This window comes from Lemur catta, chromosome 11 (assembly GCF_020740605.2).
Source record: "Lemur catta isolate mLemCat1 chromosome 11, mLemCat1.pri, whole genome shotgun sequence".
Lineage (NCBI taxonomy): Eukaryota > Metazoa > Chordata > Mammalia > Primates > Lemuridae > Lemur > Lemur catta.
The window spans coordinates 91,348,718-91,370,270 of NC_059138.1; the positions used below are offsets into that span (position 1 = coordinate 91,348,718).

General features: G+C 41.9%; 1 protein-coding gene across 4 annotated transcripts in view; it reads left to right on the forward strand.

Annotated features, from left to right (window-relative positions):
- Positions 1 to 21,553, forward strand: part of LOC123647677 (ATP-binding cassette sub-family A member 13-like) — a 399,770-nt gene that overhangs the window by 166,981 nt on the left and 211,236 nt on the right. For all 4 annotated transcript variants that reach the window (XM_045565332.1, XM_045565334.1, XM_045565333.1 and 1 more), the window contains exons 33-35: positions 1,713 to 1,870; positions 2,907 to 3,137; positions 17,351 to 17,456. In XM_045565332.1, coding sequence (XP_045421288.1) covers positions 1,713 to 1,870; positions 2,907 to 3,137; positions 17,351 to 17,456 — 495 coding nt within the window. The remainder of the gene's footprint in view (positions 1 to 1,712; positions 1,871 to 2,906; positions 3,138 to 17,350; positions 17,457 to 21,553) is intronic.

A 21,553-nucleotide genomic window follows, 5' to 3' on the forward strand; every position in this document is an offset into this window, starting at 1 on the left:
AGTTACCATGCTGTACAGTAGATCTCTTGCACTTATTCATCTTGCATAACTGAAACTTTGTATCCTTAATCAACATCTCCCCATTCCCGCCCGGCACCCTGCCACTGCGCCCTCAGCTCCCGGTAACCACAATTCTACTCTGCTTCTCTTTCGATTATTTAGATTCCAATTAACTTTTATTTGTAAACTGCTTCATTGTATAGGAGTATATAATCTGAACTTCATAGCAGCTCTAGTCAGGGTATCTAAACCGCCTTTAGTGCCAAATTAGGGCTTGAACACATTGTCTTAGCCTCAAAGGACTACCGTGCAAGGAGCTTGGCCTTGGTCTTTGAGACACATCTGTGGTGAGAATAGTCACTGTGGACCCTCAGTCTTTGTCACCTTTGGATGTACATTTTATGGTGTCTTTCTGGATGTATCTTTTTTTTTAATGAATTAAAAATCCTGGTCTTAATTCTTCTCCTCTGTTGGTATTATTATTTTTTACCTGTATTTTGTTTTTAATTGCCACATAATAATTGTACATATTTATGGGGTACAGTGTGATATTTTGATGTATACAATATAATGATCAAATCAGGGTAATTAGCGTATCCATCGCCTCCAACATTTAATTGAGTAGAGTTAAAAACATGTTTAGCCTTCTCTCTGGAAATTTGCTTTTGCAGTAACAGTCAATCAATGTGTTTATTTCTGCTCAATAAAATAGAACGGTTGAGTGGGGCTCAGTGTAAGCCAATGGGGAGTGTAGAAGCTAAAAGCAGTAACATCTTCCCTTTACATAACTTTACCAAAGCATCTTTTGGCTTCTCTGGCCTCTGCTCTCCTAAGGTAAATCTGGGGCTTTTTCTCCCCAAGCAAAGGTCGTAAAACGTGACACAGTGCTAGAATTCATAGAGGACACATTTGAGCCTAACACTTGTTTCTACAAAAAGTGCTCATGGACACTGGGCTCAGTGACATCTTCTGCCTGAGAAGGCCGAGCGGCCCCTGTGCCCCAGCTCCCCCACCCGCCTCCCACACCGTGCTGTCTGTGGGTCACGGCTGCTGTGGGCTTTCCCAGGGAGGTAGGGTATGTTCTGATCCTGCTACGTTTGATGAATGACTACATGTGGTCCCATCATCCCTGATTCCAAAGGGCATCAATATATACCATGGCCATTTCAGCCATCTTTTTTTTTCTGATCAATTTCTGCCTTAACATAGTGCTGATTTTCTTATGCAACAGACCTTCCATAGAATAAGCCTTCTCCCTAAGTGCACGAGAGATTGTCATCTGAAGAGGAATGAGGAGTTCAGTATCAGGGGGAGAGGGAGATGCCCTCGTAGCTTTTATTTATTTTTTAAATTTCTTCTCTACATCCATTCAGTGATCTGCCTCTGAGTCTTGGGGAGCAGGTGGCTATGCACAAGGACTCCGTGTTTCCTTTCTCAGTTTCACCCTTAGTGTCTGCCAGAGTGGCCCCTTTGGCTCCTGAGGGGGGAAGATTTGTAGAAACAATTGTATCGAGAAGCCTGTCAGGGTCTCTAATTTGCAAAATGTCCTCAGCTAAGTCGTTTCTGCAGGACCCATTTCAATTTGTTTCAACTAAAAAATTGGTGACGAGTTTCAAATTGTGTCCTGGATCCACCATTCCCAGGAAAGCGTGGACAGTTCTCCTCGGGGCCTTTGTCATGCCAGTGCTGATGTGCTCTGTGCTTGGACCCAGGTCGCACGATCATCTTCACCACTCACCACCTGGATGAAGCAGAAGTGCTCGGTGACCACGTGGCCATCCTCCAGCAGGGCCGGCTCAGGTGCTATGGTCCCCCATCCTGCCTGAAGGAGGTGTATGGCCGGGGAATCAGCCTGACACTCACAAAGCAGGTAAGAAGTACAACCACTTTGCTTCGTTGGGGAAGTCCCACACCTATCTGTGGCGTAAGAAACAAACTATGACAGTTAGATAATAACAGCATCTCATTAGAGGCCTCCTGTGTACAACGGCTGAGATGCCAAAGTCAGTCCCCCCAGGGCTGAGCAAAGGGAGCTATCCTCTGGGAACCCAAAGGTGCATTTTGATAAGGAAATACATGAAGGGTCAGAATTACCCGATAGTTAGTAGGGGCTGCTGTGAGTGTCTGGGTCAGGAAGTATCATGAATCCTGCATTCTAGAAATACTTTTCTGACAATGATACCCCATTTAGGCTAAAACTTTGCCCTAATGCAGAAGCAGAGTGTGAGGGCACAGAGCAAGCGGGGTGGACCTGTCCCACCTGTACGTCTGTAGTTATCACTGCCTTGTGTCAACTGGGGCAGGCAGTGGGGGCTCTGGGGTTGGGACGGGGGTGGGGGTGGCACCTCCTCACTCTTGATGACTGAATCTGACCCTTAGTGGCCCTCATAAAGTCTGCCCTTGACCTCTGAGCCAAGGTTCCTGTTTGCTTCCTCTCTAATTCAGGGTGAATATCTTACCATTCTGAGATGGCTCCTTTCCTCTGCAGCTGGGGATCCTTGTCTCCCTTCTGAGCAGACCCAGCCCCGTTTCTGTAGTGTAATTGCTAGGCCCAGAGTCCTCTGTGATTCTCCCAGGGGACCAGCAGGGGTGGGGGGCACTTCATGAAGGCATGAACAGATCCCTGGGGGCTGGCCATGGCATACCCAGTACCCAAGAGGGACATGCAGGTGTGGCCTCACCAGGTTTATAACTGTAGATTTATATTTTAAAAAAGAAAGAAAAAAACCCACGATGTATCATTGAGATGCCTATTGCTTAAATGTGGTGTTTAATTTAAGCTTTGAAGTGGAATTTAACAATAATTTGCTTACGTATATACATGAAATCAATTGATGTATATTTGAATTGACATTCCTTACTGGTTTCTCGGGGTTGTTTTGTTTTGTTTTGTTTTGTTTTGTTAGCCTTCTGTTCTGGAGGCCCATGATCCAAAGGACGTGGCTCGCGTGACGTCCCTGATACAGATCTATATTCCACAAGCATTTCTCAAAGACAGCAGTGGGAGTGAGCTGACCTACACCATTCCCAAGGACGCAGACAAGACCTGCTTCAAAGGGCTCTTCCAGGCCCTGGATCACAACCTCCATCATCTGCACCTGACGGGCTATGGAATCTCAGACACCACCTTAGAAGAGGTACTGAGAAATGCTGAAGCATGCTTTTATTATTTATGCTTTTATAGCCATTCTTCATTCAATGGGTAGATAAAAGGGAGGAGATGGAGAACACTGTGCGTTTTTATTTATGTTCAAGTTCTGATCAGTCTCAGCCCTAGTGGAAGCCAACACACCTCACAGGTGACTATTATTATTTAAGGGAAATAGCATTCTTACATTTGAGAACTTTGGTGTCTTTAATCCAGAATCATTACCTGTTTATACCACTATTTCCAATAGCGGACGGTTGCTGTGCTAGTTCCGCACGGGGAGTGTCCCCCTCTTCTCTACGGGCTGCCGTCTGGGAGCCCCTGGCCCCACGCTGGGTGAGCCAGGTGTGAGAGGGTTCAGCAGGTGAGCACTGCTGACTCCTGGTGAGCTCCCACCCCCAGATCCCACCTCTCCTCTACCTGGGACTGAGCTGGGTGAGACCAACTACTCAGTGTGGTTTCTTCACAGTGTACAATCAACCAGAGTCAGAATCAGGCAATTCCTGCAGGAGGAAGTTGCTGTGTTGTGTAACTCGACCTAACGCAAGCCCTATTTGGGGTTCTTGAGGTGTGAGCCATAATTGTATTTTAATTTTACATCGCTATCACTTATATAAAGTGCTTCAGATTTTTAAAAAATAAATGGTGCAAATTAAAAAAAAAATCAGGGAAGAATTTTGGACTATTTCTCTAAATTACCCAGGAATAGCAATAGTGCCTGATCAGGTTCTTAATTAGCAGCTGACATTTAGAATCTGAAACAATACTTAAAAATAACCACGGGAAGTAAAATGTTTTGACCTTTAGAAAGTCAAAGTCTGAAACATTCAGTTGTGTTTGGGGATGGATTTGGGGCCGAGGGCACATCACCGGGTTAGTGACGCCGGAGGAAAGGCGACCCTTGTGTGATCAATCAGTGTAGTCTCAAGTAGACAGCAGCCATTACAACCTTTGTCTGGAATAAATCATCATAAAAGATTGCAGCACATAAAATTATAATATTACAGAATGCTTTTATATGTAGAATGTATTTGGTTCCCTTGAAATTCTGTAACTTGTCATTTCTATTTTAAGGTTGAGGAAGCTGAAGTTCAGACAGGCTAAATTCTTTACCCCAAACCACCAAGGTCATGGGTGGTAGAGCTATACTCAAAGTGGGATTTTCTAGTGGTTAGTCCAGTTCTCCAGACATACCCTTGCCTTTGTGGGTGATGCTCTGGATTCCACCAACCACCAGGGCTGGAGCACCTCAATTCCCACTACCTCTGCTGTGTTCTTTGTAATAGAGCAAGTCGAGGTGCACAGAGACAAACAAAAAGCAGCGTAATACACGCATGATGGATCTGAGCTGTTTTTTAAAGCCGAAGAATGCAAAGTCACTTCCTCTTTGATTGTCTGGCCGTCTCCTACTTTCCTTCTTCAAGTCTCCACAGCACAGTCCCAGATTCCTCAGCATCAATTCACGTCCATCCCCTCCCTCTCCCTGAACTCTGTAGCTTTCCTGCATGACTCTTCCCCCAGCTTGTTATGGGGGGTAGCGTGCAAGCGCAGCTCCACCAGAGCTTGTATCTTCTCTGCTCACCTCCACACCTGCAGTGTCCAGGGCAGTTGCTAGCTCTAGTTGTTGTTCAATACATATTTTCTGAATGAATTGTGTGCAGAACATATCCAAAGATTCATCTAGCCTCTGGGAGTAGCATGTTACAATGGAAAGTGTGTGAGCTGTGCCCTAGGAAGTTCTGAATTCAAATCTTTCTCCCTCCTGAGCTCTAGGAGCTTGAATAAATCACTCAGCTCTTGTGAGCCTCAGTTTTTTCATCTTTATTTTATTTTTATTTAAATTTTTTTTTAGAGACAGGGAGGGGGTCTCACTATATTGCCCAGGCTGGCCTAGAACTTCTGGACTCAAGAGATCCTCCTGCCTCAGCCTCCTGAGTAGCTGGGACTACAGGTGCACACCACTATGCCTGGTGCCAGTTTTTTGTCTTCAAAATGGAAAATTCAGAACAATTTACATGATTATTCCAAGGAATGACAGCAATGGTTAAACCCCTGGAACAAACTGGTCGGTCTAAAATGCAATGATTTCTCTGACCTACAGGGGCATGGTGAGAGACATTGCTGCCATAGCTTTGTAGTAATGGTGGGATGAAATCACATCTATGATCCTAAAAGGGCATCTTTTCTCCAGGGATTTTTGTGAGATAACAATTTTCCCTGTGCCAATGTAGAAGGACAGGAAATGTCCTAAGCCCCTTCTTCCCTGATTGCATGAGTCAGGATGTGTTTGGAATTCTTCATGAATATAGGTTTATAGCTAACAAAAGCACTGGACTCCAATGCGGTTATGTCAGACACCACTTGTCACTAACTTCTGAAATGTGGATAACAAGTCCAAACAATACGTTAGAAAGCTGATAGTTTGTATAGTTGGGAACTGTCAACTGGCACGAGTCAGTTTCCCTGCAGACGTAAAGAGTATCACCTTCAAAAGTTGTTTCACCAGCCTGGGTCACTTGAAAAGTAAAAGTAAAATAATTTCTTTTGGATTATAAGGAGAAGTTGTGAAAAAGCTTGTTATGTTAGTGTCTGTCTCTCTAATTCTTCATCGGGTTAATCAGGTGGTTTACTAATTGTTTGGATCTCATACAGATAAATTGAACATATTCATAGACTCACTAAACTCTCAGAGTAGGGGAGAAGACCCTGTGGAAATATCAAAGTTTTTGGACCAAGCATACTTATCAACAGAATAATGTGTTCACCCTCAATGTAGGTATATTTACTTATTTACAATTCAACATACGTGGCAGGAAGAGTTGGTGTTTCCTTTATGTAAGTGGCATTTTATCTATTGCTAACAAAATAAGAAACCTCAGGAATCCTTTTAATATTTATCAATAAAAAGAATGTAATTGTGTGGAATGTTTGGCTTGAACATTTTATAAATTTAAACATTACAGGAAAAAAAAAAAAAACAGGGAAGAGCATCTTTATGTTTGAGCAGATGCTTAGTTCCTAAAAGATTTTGTTAATCATTGTGGCTTGTAGGACCAATCAATAATATCTCAAGGCAAAATATATATTTAGGTAGAGGCTTATTCATACCATGGTGTATAAAAATAAGATACTTCAATATTGTTAGTAATTTACTTCCTGCCTGCTCCCTTCCCTCCATCTCTCTCTCCTTCCTCCCTTTCTCTTTCTTTTCTTCCTTTTTCTCCTTTCTTACCTTCCCTCCCTCTCTTCCTTCCTCCCTCCCTCCCATCCCTCCCTGCATCAGGCCTGGCTGATTTTCAGTTGCATCTGAGGTTTAAACAAAAAGCTGGCAGGAGGAAGACACAGCACCCCTGCATTCAGGTGTTGGCTTGTGCTTGTGCTACTGCTATTATATGCAGAATCTTTTGAAGCCACGTGTCTCTTTTATAAGCCTTATTTCATTTAATAGTAAAACCTAGATAAATCAATTTAAAAATCTACTTAAACGGGCCACAACAAAGCACAACCTGCTGAAACTGAAGGAGCTGTCACTGTGGCCACAGAGGCGGACTGAGGACCCCAATGCCCATCAGCATCTGAGAAAATGAAGAATTCTTAACTTCTTATGGGGTCTACCCAGAAATAGAAACTGAGGCTTCCCTGTTCTCTTCTCACACCCCCTGGGGTGCTGACGACCCACCTCGGAGAGCCAGGCCTGGACGGAGCCCGCGGGACTGCCCCTGAGCGCTCTGGGTGCCACCCGGTACTCAGTCCCTGGGCGGGAAGCCACCCCACGCTCAGCTACAGGCTGGGCGTCATGGGACAAGCCACAGACCAGCGCCAATGGGAAGAAACTCCCAGCATAGTGGGGGACACGCAGGCGGAGGCCGTGATTCAGCCTGACTGGGACTCAGGACTCCCAGAAGTCCCGGGAGCAGCCGGGCCCAGGAGTGTCCCGCAGCACGAGGGGACCAGGCCCGGAGGTGCCAGCTTGCGTGGGAGGGTGGGGGGCTGTCCCTTCTGTCCCTTCTTCCCACCTCCAGGCTACCCACCTGCGCCTCGTCCTCCCGTCTGCCCCTCCCCACTCCCGCTGGGACAGTGGGGGGCGCCGTCCAGCACTTGCTGTGCTGTCAGGCCTTATGCCCAGGATTGTAAGCCAGATTTGAACCCTCCTTGCATGTGTGATTTCTGAACAGGAGTTCCCCATTTCACACTTCGGCAGTTTCCATATTTCTCATAATCATCTTTTCACAGTGACACAATTTCTCTTATGAAGTTTCCATTATGCAGTTGTAAGGCGCTTAGGTTGCTTCCAGCATTTCGATTTTACCAATAAGGTGCCACAAGGGCCCGGGAACAGGTCCCCCGGCGTCGCTTTAGACCGATTCCCGGAAGCGCAGCTGGGTCCACCGGGCCGGGTACGAACTCGATCTGTGGCAGTGTCGTCATGGATTCCCAAAACGGTCGCACACCTTTGTGCCCCGGACGCTTTTTCTCATATGCCTCAACTTGTCATCATTTCAAAACCAGCCCGGGGCCTTCCATTCGCATTTAAGATTCCTTAACCAGTCCCCTGCCGACCTGTCCTCAAACCCCCACTGGTGGGAGGGGGGACCCTGACGCTGTGTTTGTCTCATCACTGCCTGTCAGGGTGAACCTGGACCAATCACTCAGGCTGAACTTCATTTTTTTAAATGTATTGTTTAAAGCTATTTATTTTAGAGCCGTTTTAGCTTTGCAGCAAAATTGAGCAGAAGGTGCAAAAGATCCCTGTGTCCTCCCCTCTTTCCCTCAGCCACCCCCACCATCAATATCCCCCACAGAGGGGCACATTTGTTGCCATGGACGAATCTACACTGACACAGCATTGTCACACAGAGTCCATAGGTCACATTAGGGGTCAGTCTTAGTGACATGCATTCTATAGGTCTGGACAAATGCATAATTCCATGTGTCTATTGGTGTCATAGGGAACAGTTTCCTGCCCTAAAAATCCCTGTGCTCTGTTCATCCCTCCTCCTAAACCTTAGCAACCACTGATTTTTTTACTTCCTCCATAGTTTTAACTTTTCCAGAATGTTGCAGAGTTGAGAATCATACAATCTTTGTGGCCTTTTCAGATTGACTTTTTTCTCTTAGTAACATGCATTTATGTTTCCTTTATATCATTTTATGGCTTGATAGTTTATTTCTTCTTAGCACTGAATAATATTGCATTGTCTGGATATACCACAGTTTATTTATCCATCTACTTACCGAAGGACATCTTGGTTGCTTCCAAGTTTTGGCAATTGTGAGCAAAGCTGCTATAAATATTCTTGGGCAGGGTTTTGTATGGACCAAAGTTTTCAACTTATTTTGGCACATACCTAGGAATGCAATTGCTGGGTTACACAGTAATAATATCTTTAGTTTTGTAAGAAACCGCCAACCTATCTTGTAGGGCTGTACCATTTTGCATTCCCACCAGCAGTGAATGAGAATTCCTGTCGCTCCATATCCTTGCGAAGGTTTGGTTCTCCCCCTTCTGTCCCTGTTAGATTTGAGACATTCCAATAGATGGGTAGTGGCATCTCATTGTTGGTGTAATTTGTATTTCCCTGAAGACACATGATGTGGGGCAGCTTTCCATATGCACATTTTCCATCTGAATACATTCTGAGGTCTTTGGCCCATTTTTTAATCGGGCTGTTTGTTTTCTTATTGTTAAGTTTTAAGAGTTCTTTGTTAACTTTATTTTTCTCATCACAAAAATAGGAATATCTTCCCTATCTTCACCACACAGTTTTTGTTTGGGTTAAATAATACAATTAGTACTGAGTGAAGATTACAAATTGCTGGGTATAAAACAAACATGAGGACATATAAATATTTTTACTGCTATTTATGTCCATAATACATGTGGGATGTATTCTGAGATTAAGCATTGCTGTACTTTAATCTATCTATATTTTAAATGTTACATTATATGTTCCATTATAGAGCAACTTCTAAGAAATTTTTATGCTATATTCCTTAAATATTTCTATTTCTGTTTAGTATTCACCTTTCTTCTCCAACACATTTATATTTATACTTTACCCATTTGTATTCCTTCTGGAAATTTCTCAATAGTCCTCCTCTTTGCCTTCTTGTAAATAAATACATACCTATATTTATTTATTTATTTATTTAGTAAAATTAAATTTTATATAGTAAAATCCAGTCTATGAGTCTGACAGATATATAGAGTTGTGGAACCAGCACCACAATCAAATTATGGAGGGTTCTGTCCCCACTGCCATCTTAAAAGAATAATTCTTCCATGTTACCCTGGCAAGTTTTCTTTTTTTTTAAATCCAAGATTTATGTTCTTGCTGTTAGTTACCCTGAAAACAAGATGAACAAGGAGCAAGAGAACAAGTTGCTCAGTTACTTTGCAGATTTAGTACGTGTTTCTTTGGTTTCTTGCCATAATTGCTACTTTCTACATTTAGTACATGCTTTGGTATTATTTACATGATAGGTGCTAAATAAGTATTGATTTACCAGATCTCATATATCTTTCTTTTTCTCTTTCACACACGCACAGATGCTACAAAATAAGTTATCTGTCTTAAGGTCAACCACAGGCAAAGGATCTGAGATATATAAAATTGTACATGAGATCTAACAAAATATAATATAATATTATATTAGATGTGTTGGAGAAAGATAGCTTAAATTGGAAAAAGATGCCTTTAAAGAACTTTCCTTTGCTTGGTGTAGTCTATAAAATGTCTGTCACAACCAATTTTGTCTCTTCACACTTGGAAAGTATTGACTTTCCTTTCGCATGTCTGTTATTGATCCATAGTCAGCGTGGCTGACACAGCACTGTGCGTGCTTGTCCCTTTGCTCGTCTGCATTTTGCCTGATGACTTTACCGGGGTGAGGAGGGCCTGCCAATGAACACTTCTCACATTGAAGCTAGAAAGCAGATTTCATTTTTAAACTGCAATTAATTTCTTACAAATCATGGTCTCCAGATCTGCACCCATGCCAGTGAAGTTGAGATTTAAAATTAAATGGTGTTGATCACCAATTTTATTAAGGCATTTACACTTTCTGCTCTCATGCTTGCACCTAAGGAAGATGCTGGCAAGGCACAGTATTTACTCTGTGTGGGGCTGGGGACGAAGGAGGGCTGCAGGGCTTGGCTGTGCATATGAAGTACACTGGCAGCAATCTCTGAAGCCAAAACAACATTTTCTGGCAAAATACAAACAGAGGGAATTTTAGTAGTGTATTTTTAATAATTTTGTAGTTTTTTTTTTTTTTTTTTGAGACAGAGTCTTGCTCTGTTGCCCGGGCTAGAGTGAGTGCTGTGGCGTCAGCCTAGCTCACAGCAACCTCAAACTCCTGGGCTTAAGCGATCCTCCTGCCTCAGCCTCCCAAGTAGCTGGGACTATAGGCATGTGCCACCATGCCCGGCTAATTTTTTCTCTATATATATTTTAGTTGGCCAGATAATTTCTTTCTATTTTTTTTTAGTAGAGACGGGGTCTCGCTGTTGCTCAGGCTGGTGTAGTTTTTAGTAGTATGCTAGAAAGGTTAGATTGCCAGTGTGAGCTGAGCAGTTTTTTTCCACCCAGCTTGCTAAGTACTGGTTTTGGGTTCCCTTTGTGCCTCTGCACGAGGGTTGTGGGTGCTGGTTCCTTGGGAGCATGAACTCAGCTGCCGGATCCTACACAGCATGAAGAGGTGAAGTCTGGGAGTAAGGCTTGATCTATTTATTTATTTATTTATTGGTCCCTAAGAGCAAAAGTTTCGAGTCCAGGGTCACGAGCAGCACTTAGTTGCATGCCACCGTCAATGTGCAAGAATTCTTCAGTTTCCTTGACTTTCATGACCTCAATATTCTTGAAGATTCCAGAGCAGTATTTTTGCACAATGACCTTCAATACGGTTTGCCCCATTTTGTTGTGATTGGACCAGATTTTGATTTTCAGCTAGAATATTCCAGGAGAGATGCTGTGTCCCACTGCTCCCGACTGTCAGCCCTGCGGCTGATCTGCCCCTCAGCTGGTGGGGAGAACTTTGATCACCCAGCTAAAGGGGTGTCTGCCAGGCTTTCCCGAAGTTAATTTCCTTTTCTCTTTCTAATTATTTTTTGAGGACATACTTCGGGGCTCTCTGAATTCCACTTTTTCAACCACCAGTTTCAGCACTCTCCGATGCACCTTGCTGGGATTAATTATTACCATGGCATTTGCCAAGTGGGAGTTTTCTAAGTCCGTCATTCATTCTGTGTTTTAGTTGGTGTCATCCAGTAGGGGAGAACTTGACCTTCCCCCGACTCACTTGCTTCCGTTAGTAGTGACCCGTGGCTTCCTGTTCAGCTCAGTGAGCTACGGTTCCTCCTGGTCTTCACTTCCGTGCACGCTCCAGTCAGACTGGGAGGAGCCGGGGGACTCCTTCATGCTGGCTTCTGTGGCTCGTAACGCATGCCCCCTATTTCAGTATTTTGCTACTTCCTGTCACAGGATGCTCTGGGACCGTCTTGCACTTTCCCAGCCCAGCTCTGCAGTCAGCCACTGCTCCAAGAAGTCCTGGGGGCCTCACGTGCCCACGGTGGCCGGGGTGTTGCCGCTCTCAGGCCCCTCGTGGAGAAGGCGAGAGACTCACCTCCGTTTTTGTCTCTTTCTGTCTAAACCATGAAAACCAGGAGTTCACCTCCACACAGAATCTCTAAATTTAACCCAATAACACAGCTTTTGTTTAGCGTTTCCTTTTTCCTTATTTGTACCTCCTTTCTCTGATCACGAGAAACCCGACTTTAAATCTGCTACCTTACTTGCTCAGTCCTCGAGGGTGCAGCTCATGGCCCAAGGCCTCCGTGCTGCACTCTGCCCTCGTGCCCTCTGTGGGAACCTGGCCCACGCCTGCCCGCTTCCTGCTGGCCCCACGCCTTAATCTGGTGCCAGAGAACAAAAAGCAGAGGGGAGGGGGGAGGAAGAAAGAGGGAGGAGGGCAGAGGAGGAAGCAGGCATTAATTAACTCTTTTGAAAAGCTGTTCTCTCTCTCTCTCATGTCACATCGTGCTCTTTCTCCCCGAAGAATAATACCTTGAATATTTTGGGTAGTCTTCGTTTTGGGGCTTAGGTCCTCCTCATTTAAAATGGCCTCATAGTCTAAGCATTTAAGACAGCCTGGTGTCTTCTAAACACTGGTTGTGCTACCAGTCGTTCAGACTGGAGTGCTGTGACGCACTTTTGCATTCTCTGTTTATAAAACAGTATTGTAGGATGTCATAGACCCCCAGCGTAGAGTTAACCTTTTCATACCTTATCTTATTTAATCTTCCCCTTGTATAGATACATAGACTGAGAGACTTAATCTGAAAAAGGTACTAAGTTGCCACAGTCAGAAATTGGAATTTAATTGTGTTGGACTCCGAAATTTTCTACTCTGCCTTCTGATTTTTACTGTCTTTGGAGTGTCCAGGGACACATCAAATCAAATGCGCTTGTTTCAAAGATGTACTGATGGCGTGACAGTCCTGTGACAGGCTGAATAATGTTCCCCAAAGATGTCCACATCCTAGTCCGTGGAGCCTTTAAATGTTACCTATATATGGCTTGTGACAGGAAGGTAATCCAGGATTATCTGGGTGGGCTTGGTGGAATCAGGAGAGCCCACATGAGAGGGATACAGGAGGGTTAGACAGGAGGAAGGTGATGTCATGATGAGCCTTGAAGGTGGAGGATGGGGTCGTCAGCCCAGTGCTACCGGTGGTCACTAGAAGCTGAAAAAGTCCAGGGAATGTATTCTCCCTTGATTTTAGTCCAGTGAGGTTCATTTTAGGATTCTACATTCAGAATCATAAGATAATAAATGTGTCCTCTTAAGCCACCACGTTTGTGGTAATGTGTTACAGCACAATAGGGGACTCATAAGTTCCTATAAAATGATAAAATCTTGCTGTGTGCACCGTGTGGCACGTCACCGGACAGCTCTGCCCAAAGTCCTGTATTTGGAAAGGAATTGCCAGTACCTCTTGTGTTTCTTACCAGCTAAGAGCTTTCCGCATGGCTTGATCTTCTGCTTCTGTTAAAAACAATCACTTTGGGGAAACTGAAATAATACATCATATGTTACGTTTTGGTCAAAGTTTAGAAATTCTTCCTCTGCTCATGTCATCACTCAGCTGGACTCTATTGTCATTGTCTTACAGAAGTTTGGTCAGCTTCATAAATTTCTCTAGCATCTAAGCAAAAAGGCACCTTGCACTGACCATCCCCAGGATGCAGTCCATCAAACTGACACTTTAAGTGTGGATCACTTCTGGGGTCCAGCACTCCTTGACAATGTCCTTTTAAACAGAGAGCACGGGAGGATGGGCCAGAGCATGCCAGGCTGAGGGATTGATGGCACAATCAGTGTTGGGATGACACTCAGTGGGCCATCACAAATGCTTAGGCCCTGCAGCTCTTTTAAATTAAGAAGACATGAGTCCTCAAATGAAGAATCCCCAAAGTTTTTAATTTATTCTTCCTTGAAAAGACAGAGTAGGAATACCTCAGGCGTTGCCTTTAAAGCCATATTTTTGTTAAATTAGAAATTATTTCCATGCTAGTTAGTGTCCTTAAGATTTAATTTCATCACTTATTTCATTGTTACTCATTTTGTGTGATAAATTTACTTAAAAATTAATAGGAGTAGCTGACCAGTTTGATTGTGCTTTGACTTGAGAGGCCTGAGCTAATTCCAGTGAAGTTCAAAACATTAGATAAGACTGAAGACAGTGTCTTACTCCTGCTGTATAAAAATGGACAGGTGTGGCTCTTATTGGAGCCATTTTAATTGGCTTATGGCCTACATTTAGTTAAAAGTGATAGAGAAAACAGAAAAACAGGAGGAACATCTATGTATAAATAATGTCATTTGGTACCAAATGCACAAACACAACATTCTTCTTAAACTGTGGAAAGTGTAGCTGGGACAGTATGTGTTTACCCTGAATTCGAATAAGTTCCTCTGCAGTGGCTCAAGTTTTATTTCTGTCTCTTTTGAGGGGTTGTTTATATGTGTTGACCAGAACTCTCATAGTCTTTTCTATAATGAGATTATTTTTGCAATGTTTTGCATCTCCTCATAATTGTCCAATGAAACAAAGCAAATGTTTCCTTATGTCAATTACATGACAAAAATTTTTTGAAGATTTGGCTTTTAAGTACAAATATTGATTTACATTTTTGCTGGAAAATATGTATTAGACAATAAAGAATACAGTAAATCCTCATTTAACATCTTTTGTAGGTTCTTGGAAATGGTTACTTAAAGCCGTATATAACAAAAACAGTACTTTTCTCTCATTGGCATTATAACAGAACAATGCTGAATGAAATGATTTTATTTAAGGATCCTCTGTACGTCTTTTTCCTTAAAGTCACAGTTTCTAAGATCTTAATGACAATGTTAAGTGAAGACTTACAGTTGTATATTAAATTATAATGTGGAACATCCATTTCCCAAATTCACTGGAATTCTAGGAATTTTCTTACAAATTTCATGTCATTAAACTCCTGGATAATGTTCTATTCTGGATGTTAGGATTCCGTGGGTCACTTGCCAAGGGGAGTTTCACAATTGCCATCTGTTTCCATTTAGTATGAGAATTATGGTCCCAAATAACAAGGGTAAATTCCACGATCAAGACACAAACCTTGGACTACAATGATCAATGATGTATTGCTTTTCAAAAATTTTACCTTTATTTGCACTTTCTGTTAATTGTGCTGCTTTGACATTTTCCCATATTCTCCGAGCCTCTTGGGTGATGCGCCTGCAGTTAGGGTGAGTGGCCCCTAGATGGCGCTCATAACATTCTTATGGTCTTAGACTTGCCTTATGCCTTTCAATGCAAAGTTCCAGAATTCCCAGACATGCTGTACCCTGATACTTAGTGCTGTATCATAATTGATCATATCTCCACTGATCTGTGAGATTATTGAGGGCAAAAACTCTGCCCTTACTCTGTTTTATCCTCCAACACACGCATGCACAGGTGTGTGCACACACATATGTACACATACACATTCACACATGCATCCACTCACACACAGCCTTTTTATGAGAGGGGAGAAGGAAAATTTAAAAGGATAGATGAGGATTGTTATCAAGAATTCCTTCATTTTTAAGGTATGCTTTCTATATTCAGTTACATGTGACCATTACATAAAAATTTCATTTAGAATATGATAAAAAAGAAAATCTTCACTCAATAAATAATTCTTGATTTTCACTATTTCTATTATTTCTAATTGCATTCCCTATAAACGAACTCAGTGAAGACTTATTGCACTGAGCCTCAGTGCTCTCGTCTTAAGTGGGGATAACAGTGCTTATCTTACTGGGTTGCTTTGAGAGTTACATGGTGAAACGCACCATGCACATCCCAGTACACTTCCTCCTCCTCCTCTGGCTGCTCTTAAGAGCAGACCTTGCCAGCTTGCTACATGCCAGGCGTTGTTCTCATGGCTTATACATAAATGCACTTAATTCTTGAAACAATCCTATAATATGTCTTATTTATGACTTTTATCACGTGAGGAAACTAGGCCACAGAGTGACAAAATAATTTGTCTAAGGTCACATGGGCTGACACATACTCTGAAATTGTTGTTATAATTATTCTTATTGTTATCATTTGTAGTAGCAGGAGTGAGTTTTGCAGCTTTTCCTTGAGGCTTTCCTGGGAATCAGCAAAGGGTTATCTTTCAAATGAAGGTGACTCCATCTGATCTAATTAAATGTTCTGACCCTTCACCAGTGCTAAGCATACAGGTTTTGCTCAGTTGGATTCCATGCAAACTAATTAATTACATACAGAGAGATTGCCTGCCTCTCCTTCAGGCTTGCTTACTCGTTGCTGCTTCTCTGGTGCCCTCTCCCTGTCTTCCCCTATGGGTTGGTGGCTCCTCAGGAACACCTAGAGACAGTCAGTGCATTTTTGCTTATTTAAGGGAATCAGAATAGTGATGTTGTGTCCTGAAATCAGAAGTGAGGGAGGGTCCTCAGTGTGGACACGTTGAGCTGAGGTACCAGCTGGATGGGCAATGAGACTTGTCCAGCAGGAGTTGCTTAGAGAGGGCCACAGCCCGGAACCTGGATCCTTCTGGATGTGTGCATGGGAGGGAGTGATGGAGGCACATGCATGGAGAATGCCAAAGGGGAGAGTGGCCACACACAGTGCCTAGCTTGGTGCATGGCCTGCAGAGGACATCCAATGAATCTTGGCTAACCGCATGAATAATGGAAGACCTACTGCGTGCTTCCAGAGTCTGTGCCTGGCACTTTATAGCCACCATCTGCTGCCCTTTAGTTACTGTTACCATCATCAGCCCTGTTTTGCAGATGAGGCAGCCGGAACTCTGGGTGGTGCAGTCCTGTGCTCGCAGATGCAGGGCAGGCCCACACATTGCCAGGAGTGGAGGCTGTTAGGGCTGGTGCCTCAGCCCTGAATCACTGTGCCGTGTTGCTGCAGAGCGTATTCTCTTTGATTTTAATGCTTCTTGTGCTCTGTGCAATGTTTATGTTATGGATTCTTGCTCCATCTCTCCATAAAGCCATGCCAGGCCTCTGGGTGTAGCTCAGTGGCCTTGCCCCTCTCTCCCTGTCTTGGCTCCCTTTCTTGCTTCTTCATGTTATTTTTGCTAATTTGGTCCTAGTCTTTGGCTTTCAATAAATGGAGGTTGGACTTCTATTTCCAGCACTAAATAGTGACTTCAAGCAAGTTGTTTAAATTAACTGCTTTAGCAACATGGTACCTCATAGCCCATGGAGAGCACATATTCAATGGGGATTTTTATATATGAGATCCCATCTACCCTAAATAAACTGTGAGCACCACAAGTTTATTGTGTGAGTCACAAACTTGAGTTGAATTGGATATACTGTGTTATTTCCTGTCCCCTCCCTGCCTACTGCTGCCTATGAATTTGACCAGCCTCTGCCTGCATGTAAGGGTCTAGAGGTTCACAGTCAAGTGCCCTTCATCTTTGCATTCAGCCTATGGGCAGCCTGTCAACCAGCTGGCCAAGAACTAGGTAGCTTTAGAGTTATGCCAATTAAATGCACAACTAAATGAAATATATGTGGTGTGTTTGGGGTGTGTTGTCATGACCTAACTGGGCAATTGAGGAAATGCAATGTGGAAAGGAACATAAAATAACATATAGCTCTTGCTTCATTTTCAAAAAGGTGTTTTTGATGCTTTTGCAAGATTCCAACAAGAAATCTCACATTGCCCCTGGGACCAAGTTAGAGCTGCAGAACCACAGGCCTGCAGGACATCCTCCCAGAAGCTGTAAGTACAGAGTGGTCTCCTGCATTTCTGCCGCAGGAACAATGCCACCATTCCTTGTGTTAAACATTGAATAGCAAGAGACTGAAGCTGGCGAGGAGGCACGAGTGTACAGTGAGGGGCATAAGTGAGTACAGGTCAGAACGGAAAGCTTTGAGTCTTATCCTGGCTTGAAAAGACCAACGTGTGTTTATGGGACACTGTGTATCTTTTCTTCAGAACTTGACTTAGTGTAAAAAAATTTGTCAGTGCATAAAATTAGAGTAATGAAACTGTCAGTCTTGTTTTACCTTCATCACAAACAAAAGGATCCAGCGTATGAACATGGTGTGCCGTCACGTTCAGGCCCTTTGCTGGGAATGGATTTATGTGGCCTTGCCTCCATGCAGCCTTTGTCCATCTGGGACCAAACCGTGGTCCTGGCCTTTGTGTGCAGACCTCCTTGCATAGGCAATAATAGAGACTGAACGGAATCCAGATTTGGCTTCTAAGTGTGTGGCTGCAGTCTGATTCAGCCCAATTCCAAGCGTATTATTAGCAGCAACTCACCAAGGAGCACGGAGCTGGGCTGTAGGGACATGGAGGGCAATAAATCTCAGAGCCTTCCTTCAGAGACTTCAGTCCATCAGGAACACAGGTCCATGAATAAATAACTAGAATTAAATACATTATGTTTGTAATAATGTTTGCTAAACTGCGTCCACACCTGTAGGAGTTTTGCAACTGCCTTACTTCCTCTCCAGCTCTTGGTATTATCAGATTTAAAAATGTATATATATTTTAGCCATTAAAAAAGGTGCACAGTGGTTTCTCATTGTGGTTTAATTTGCATGTTCCTAATGAATATGTTGAGCATATCTTCTTTTTCTTTTTCACAGTTTTACTGAGATATTATTCACATATCATATAATCCCCTCATTTAAAGTGTGCAATTCCATGGCTTTTCAGAACTGTGCATCCAACACCATAATCAACCTTAGATCACTTTCACTAGTCGGAAAAGAGCCCTGTGTCACATAGACATCTCTCCTTAATACACCCACCCCCTCCAGCCTCAGGCAACCTCTAATGCACTTCCTATCTCTATAGGTTTGCATGTTCGGACATTTTGTATAAAGAGAATCATAAAGTATGTGGTCTTTTGTGATTAGCTCCCTTCACTCCTGATGTTTTCAAGGTTCATGCATGTAACAGCCTGTGTCAGCACTTCATTTTTTTGATTGCCAAATAATATTCTGTTGCGTATATGTACATCACATTTGTTTGTTCATGAGTTGATAAACATTTTAGTCGTTTCTAGGTTTTTGCTGTTGCAAATATGCTGCTATTAACATTTATGAACATGCTTTGTGTGAATATGTGTTTTCTCCTATGTATATACACCTAGGAGTGAAATTTCTGAATCGTATGTTTAACCATTTAAGGAACTGCCAGACTGTTACACAGTGACTACACCTTACGTTCCTACCAGCAGTATATGAGGGTTCTAATTTCTCCAACATGCTCACGAACACTTGTTATTATCTATTGTTTTGATTATGGACAACTTCGTGGGTATGAAATGATATCTCAATGCAGTTTTGATTTGTACTTCCCTGGTAGTTAATGATGTTGAGCATCTTTTCATGGGCTTGACGGCCATTTGTATATCTTCTTTGTAGAAATACATTTTCAGATTTTTTTGCCAATTATTAAAATTGGGTAAATTTTATTTCCAGAGCTGTAAGATTTTTTTGATTATGGAATTGTGAGAGTTAAGTGTAATGCTAATGATGGGTTTCATAAATGTCCTTTATGAAGTTGAGGAAGTTCCTATCTATTCCTAGTTGTGGAGTGTTTTTATTACGAAGGGTGTTGGATTTTCCTAAATGCTTTCTCTGCATCTATTGGGATGATCATGCGCTTTCTTGTTCTTTATTTATTGATATGGTGTATTATATTGATTTTCTGATGTTAAAACAGTATTGCATTCCTGAGATAAATTCCTCTTGGTCATGATATACAATCCTTTTTATATAGTTTAGATGAAGTTCAACTTACCTATTTACTCTGTTGTTGCCTGTGTTTATGGTGTCAGACCCCTAAAATCACTACCCACTGTAATGTCATGAATCTTTTCCCCTAGGGTTTTCTACTATGAATTTTACAGTTTTCACTCTTATGTTTGATCTTTTATCTATTTTGAATTAATTGTTGTATGTGGTATATGGTAAGGGTCTAGTTTGATTCTTGTGTATGTGAATATCTAGTTTTCCCAATGGTATTTGCTGAAACAAGTCTCTTTTTGCCACTGAATGGTCTTGGCACCTTTGTTGAAAGTTAATGGGCCATATATGCAATGGTTTAGTACTGGGCTGTATTCTACTCTAGTGGTCTATGTATCTGTCTTTATGCCAGTGGCACACTGTTTTGATCACTGTGGCTTTGTAGTAAGTATTGAAATTACAAGGTGTGAATCTTCCAACTTTGTTTTTTTATCAAGATTGTTTTGACTTTCCTATGCTCCTTGAGGTTCCATATGAATTTTAGGATGGATATTTCTATATCTGCAAAAAAGTGTATATTGGAAACTTGATAAGAATTTCCTAGATTAATTTAAATAGCTTTGACTAGTACTGCTATCTTAAAAATACTCATTCTTCCAATTCATGAATGTAGGATATCTTTCCACTTATTTGTGTTATTTTTCATTTCTTTTGGTAACATTTTGTAGCTTTCAGTCTTCAGGTTATTATTTGCCTTTGTGGTTAAGTTTATTCGTAAGTGTTTTATTCTTTTTGATGTTACTGTAAATAGAATGGTTTTCTTAGTTTCCTTTTTCAGATTGTTCATCACTAATATATCAAAATGCAACTGATTTTTGTGTATTGATTTCGTATCCTGAAACTTTGCTGAACTTGTTATTAGTTCTAACAGTTTGTGCGTGTATGCTTAATCATTAGAGTTTTTACTATATAAGATATGTCATCTCAAACAGAGATAATTTCACACCAACTTGGATGACTTTCATTTCTTTTTGTTGATTAATTTCTCTGGCTAGGCCTTCCAGCACTATCTTGATAGAAGTGGTGAGAGTCAGCAAGCCTGTCTTGTTCCTGACCTTAGAAGAAACACTTCCAGATTTTCACTGTTGAGTACAATACTGGCCATTGGTTTTTCACGGATGGCCTTCATTATGTTGAGGTAGTTTCATTCTATTCTTTGTTTGTTAAGTGTTTTTATCATGAAAGGGTACTGAATTTTGTCAAATGCTTTTTCTGCTTCAATTGAGATGAGTATATGGTATTTTTTGTTCATTCTCTTAATGTGGGGATACAGTAGTCCCCCCTTACCCACAGTTTCACCTTCCATGGTTTTAGTTACCCATGGTAAATTATAGTGGGTAACTGAAAATAAAATGGAAAATTTTATTTTCTTTTGGAATAAGATATAATTCATAAGTTTCCAATTGTGTGCTGCTTTGAGTGATATGATAAAATCCCACCCTGTCCTTCCCAGGACTTGAATAATCCCCTTGTTGTGCATCTCCACACCATGCTGTTAGTCACTTAACAGCCATGTTAGTTATCAGAACAAAAAAACATAGTATTTATAGAGTTCGGTACTATATGCAGTTTCAGACATTCACTGGAGGTCTTGGAAAATATCCCCTGTGCATAAGAGGGAACTGCTATACATTACACTGATTTTTTTTTCATATATTGAACCATCCTTGAATGCCAAGAAAAAATCCTCATTTGTCATGGTGTATAATCCTTTTAATATACTGTTGAACTTGGTTTGCTAGTATTTTGTTGAGGGTTTTACATCAGTATTCATAAGGGATATTGGTCTGTAGTATTCTTTTCTTATAGTGTCTTCATCTGACTTCCTAACTCAGTCTATCAGCCCCACATTGCCTCATAGAATGAGTTAGGAAGTTTGTCTTCCTCTTCAATTTTTTAGAAGAGTTTGAGGACTGTTGTTAGTCAAATCAAAATTATATGTTTGATACAATTTACCGGTAAAGCCATGTAGTCCTGGGCTTTCTTGTTGTTGTTGAGAAGATTTTGATTATTGATTCAATCTCATTACTAGTTATAGGTCTGCTCAATGACTTC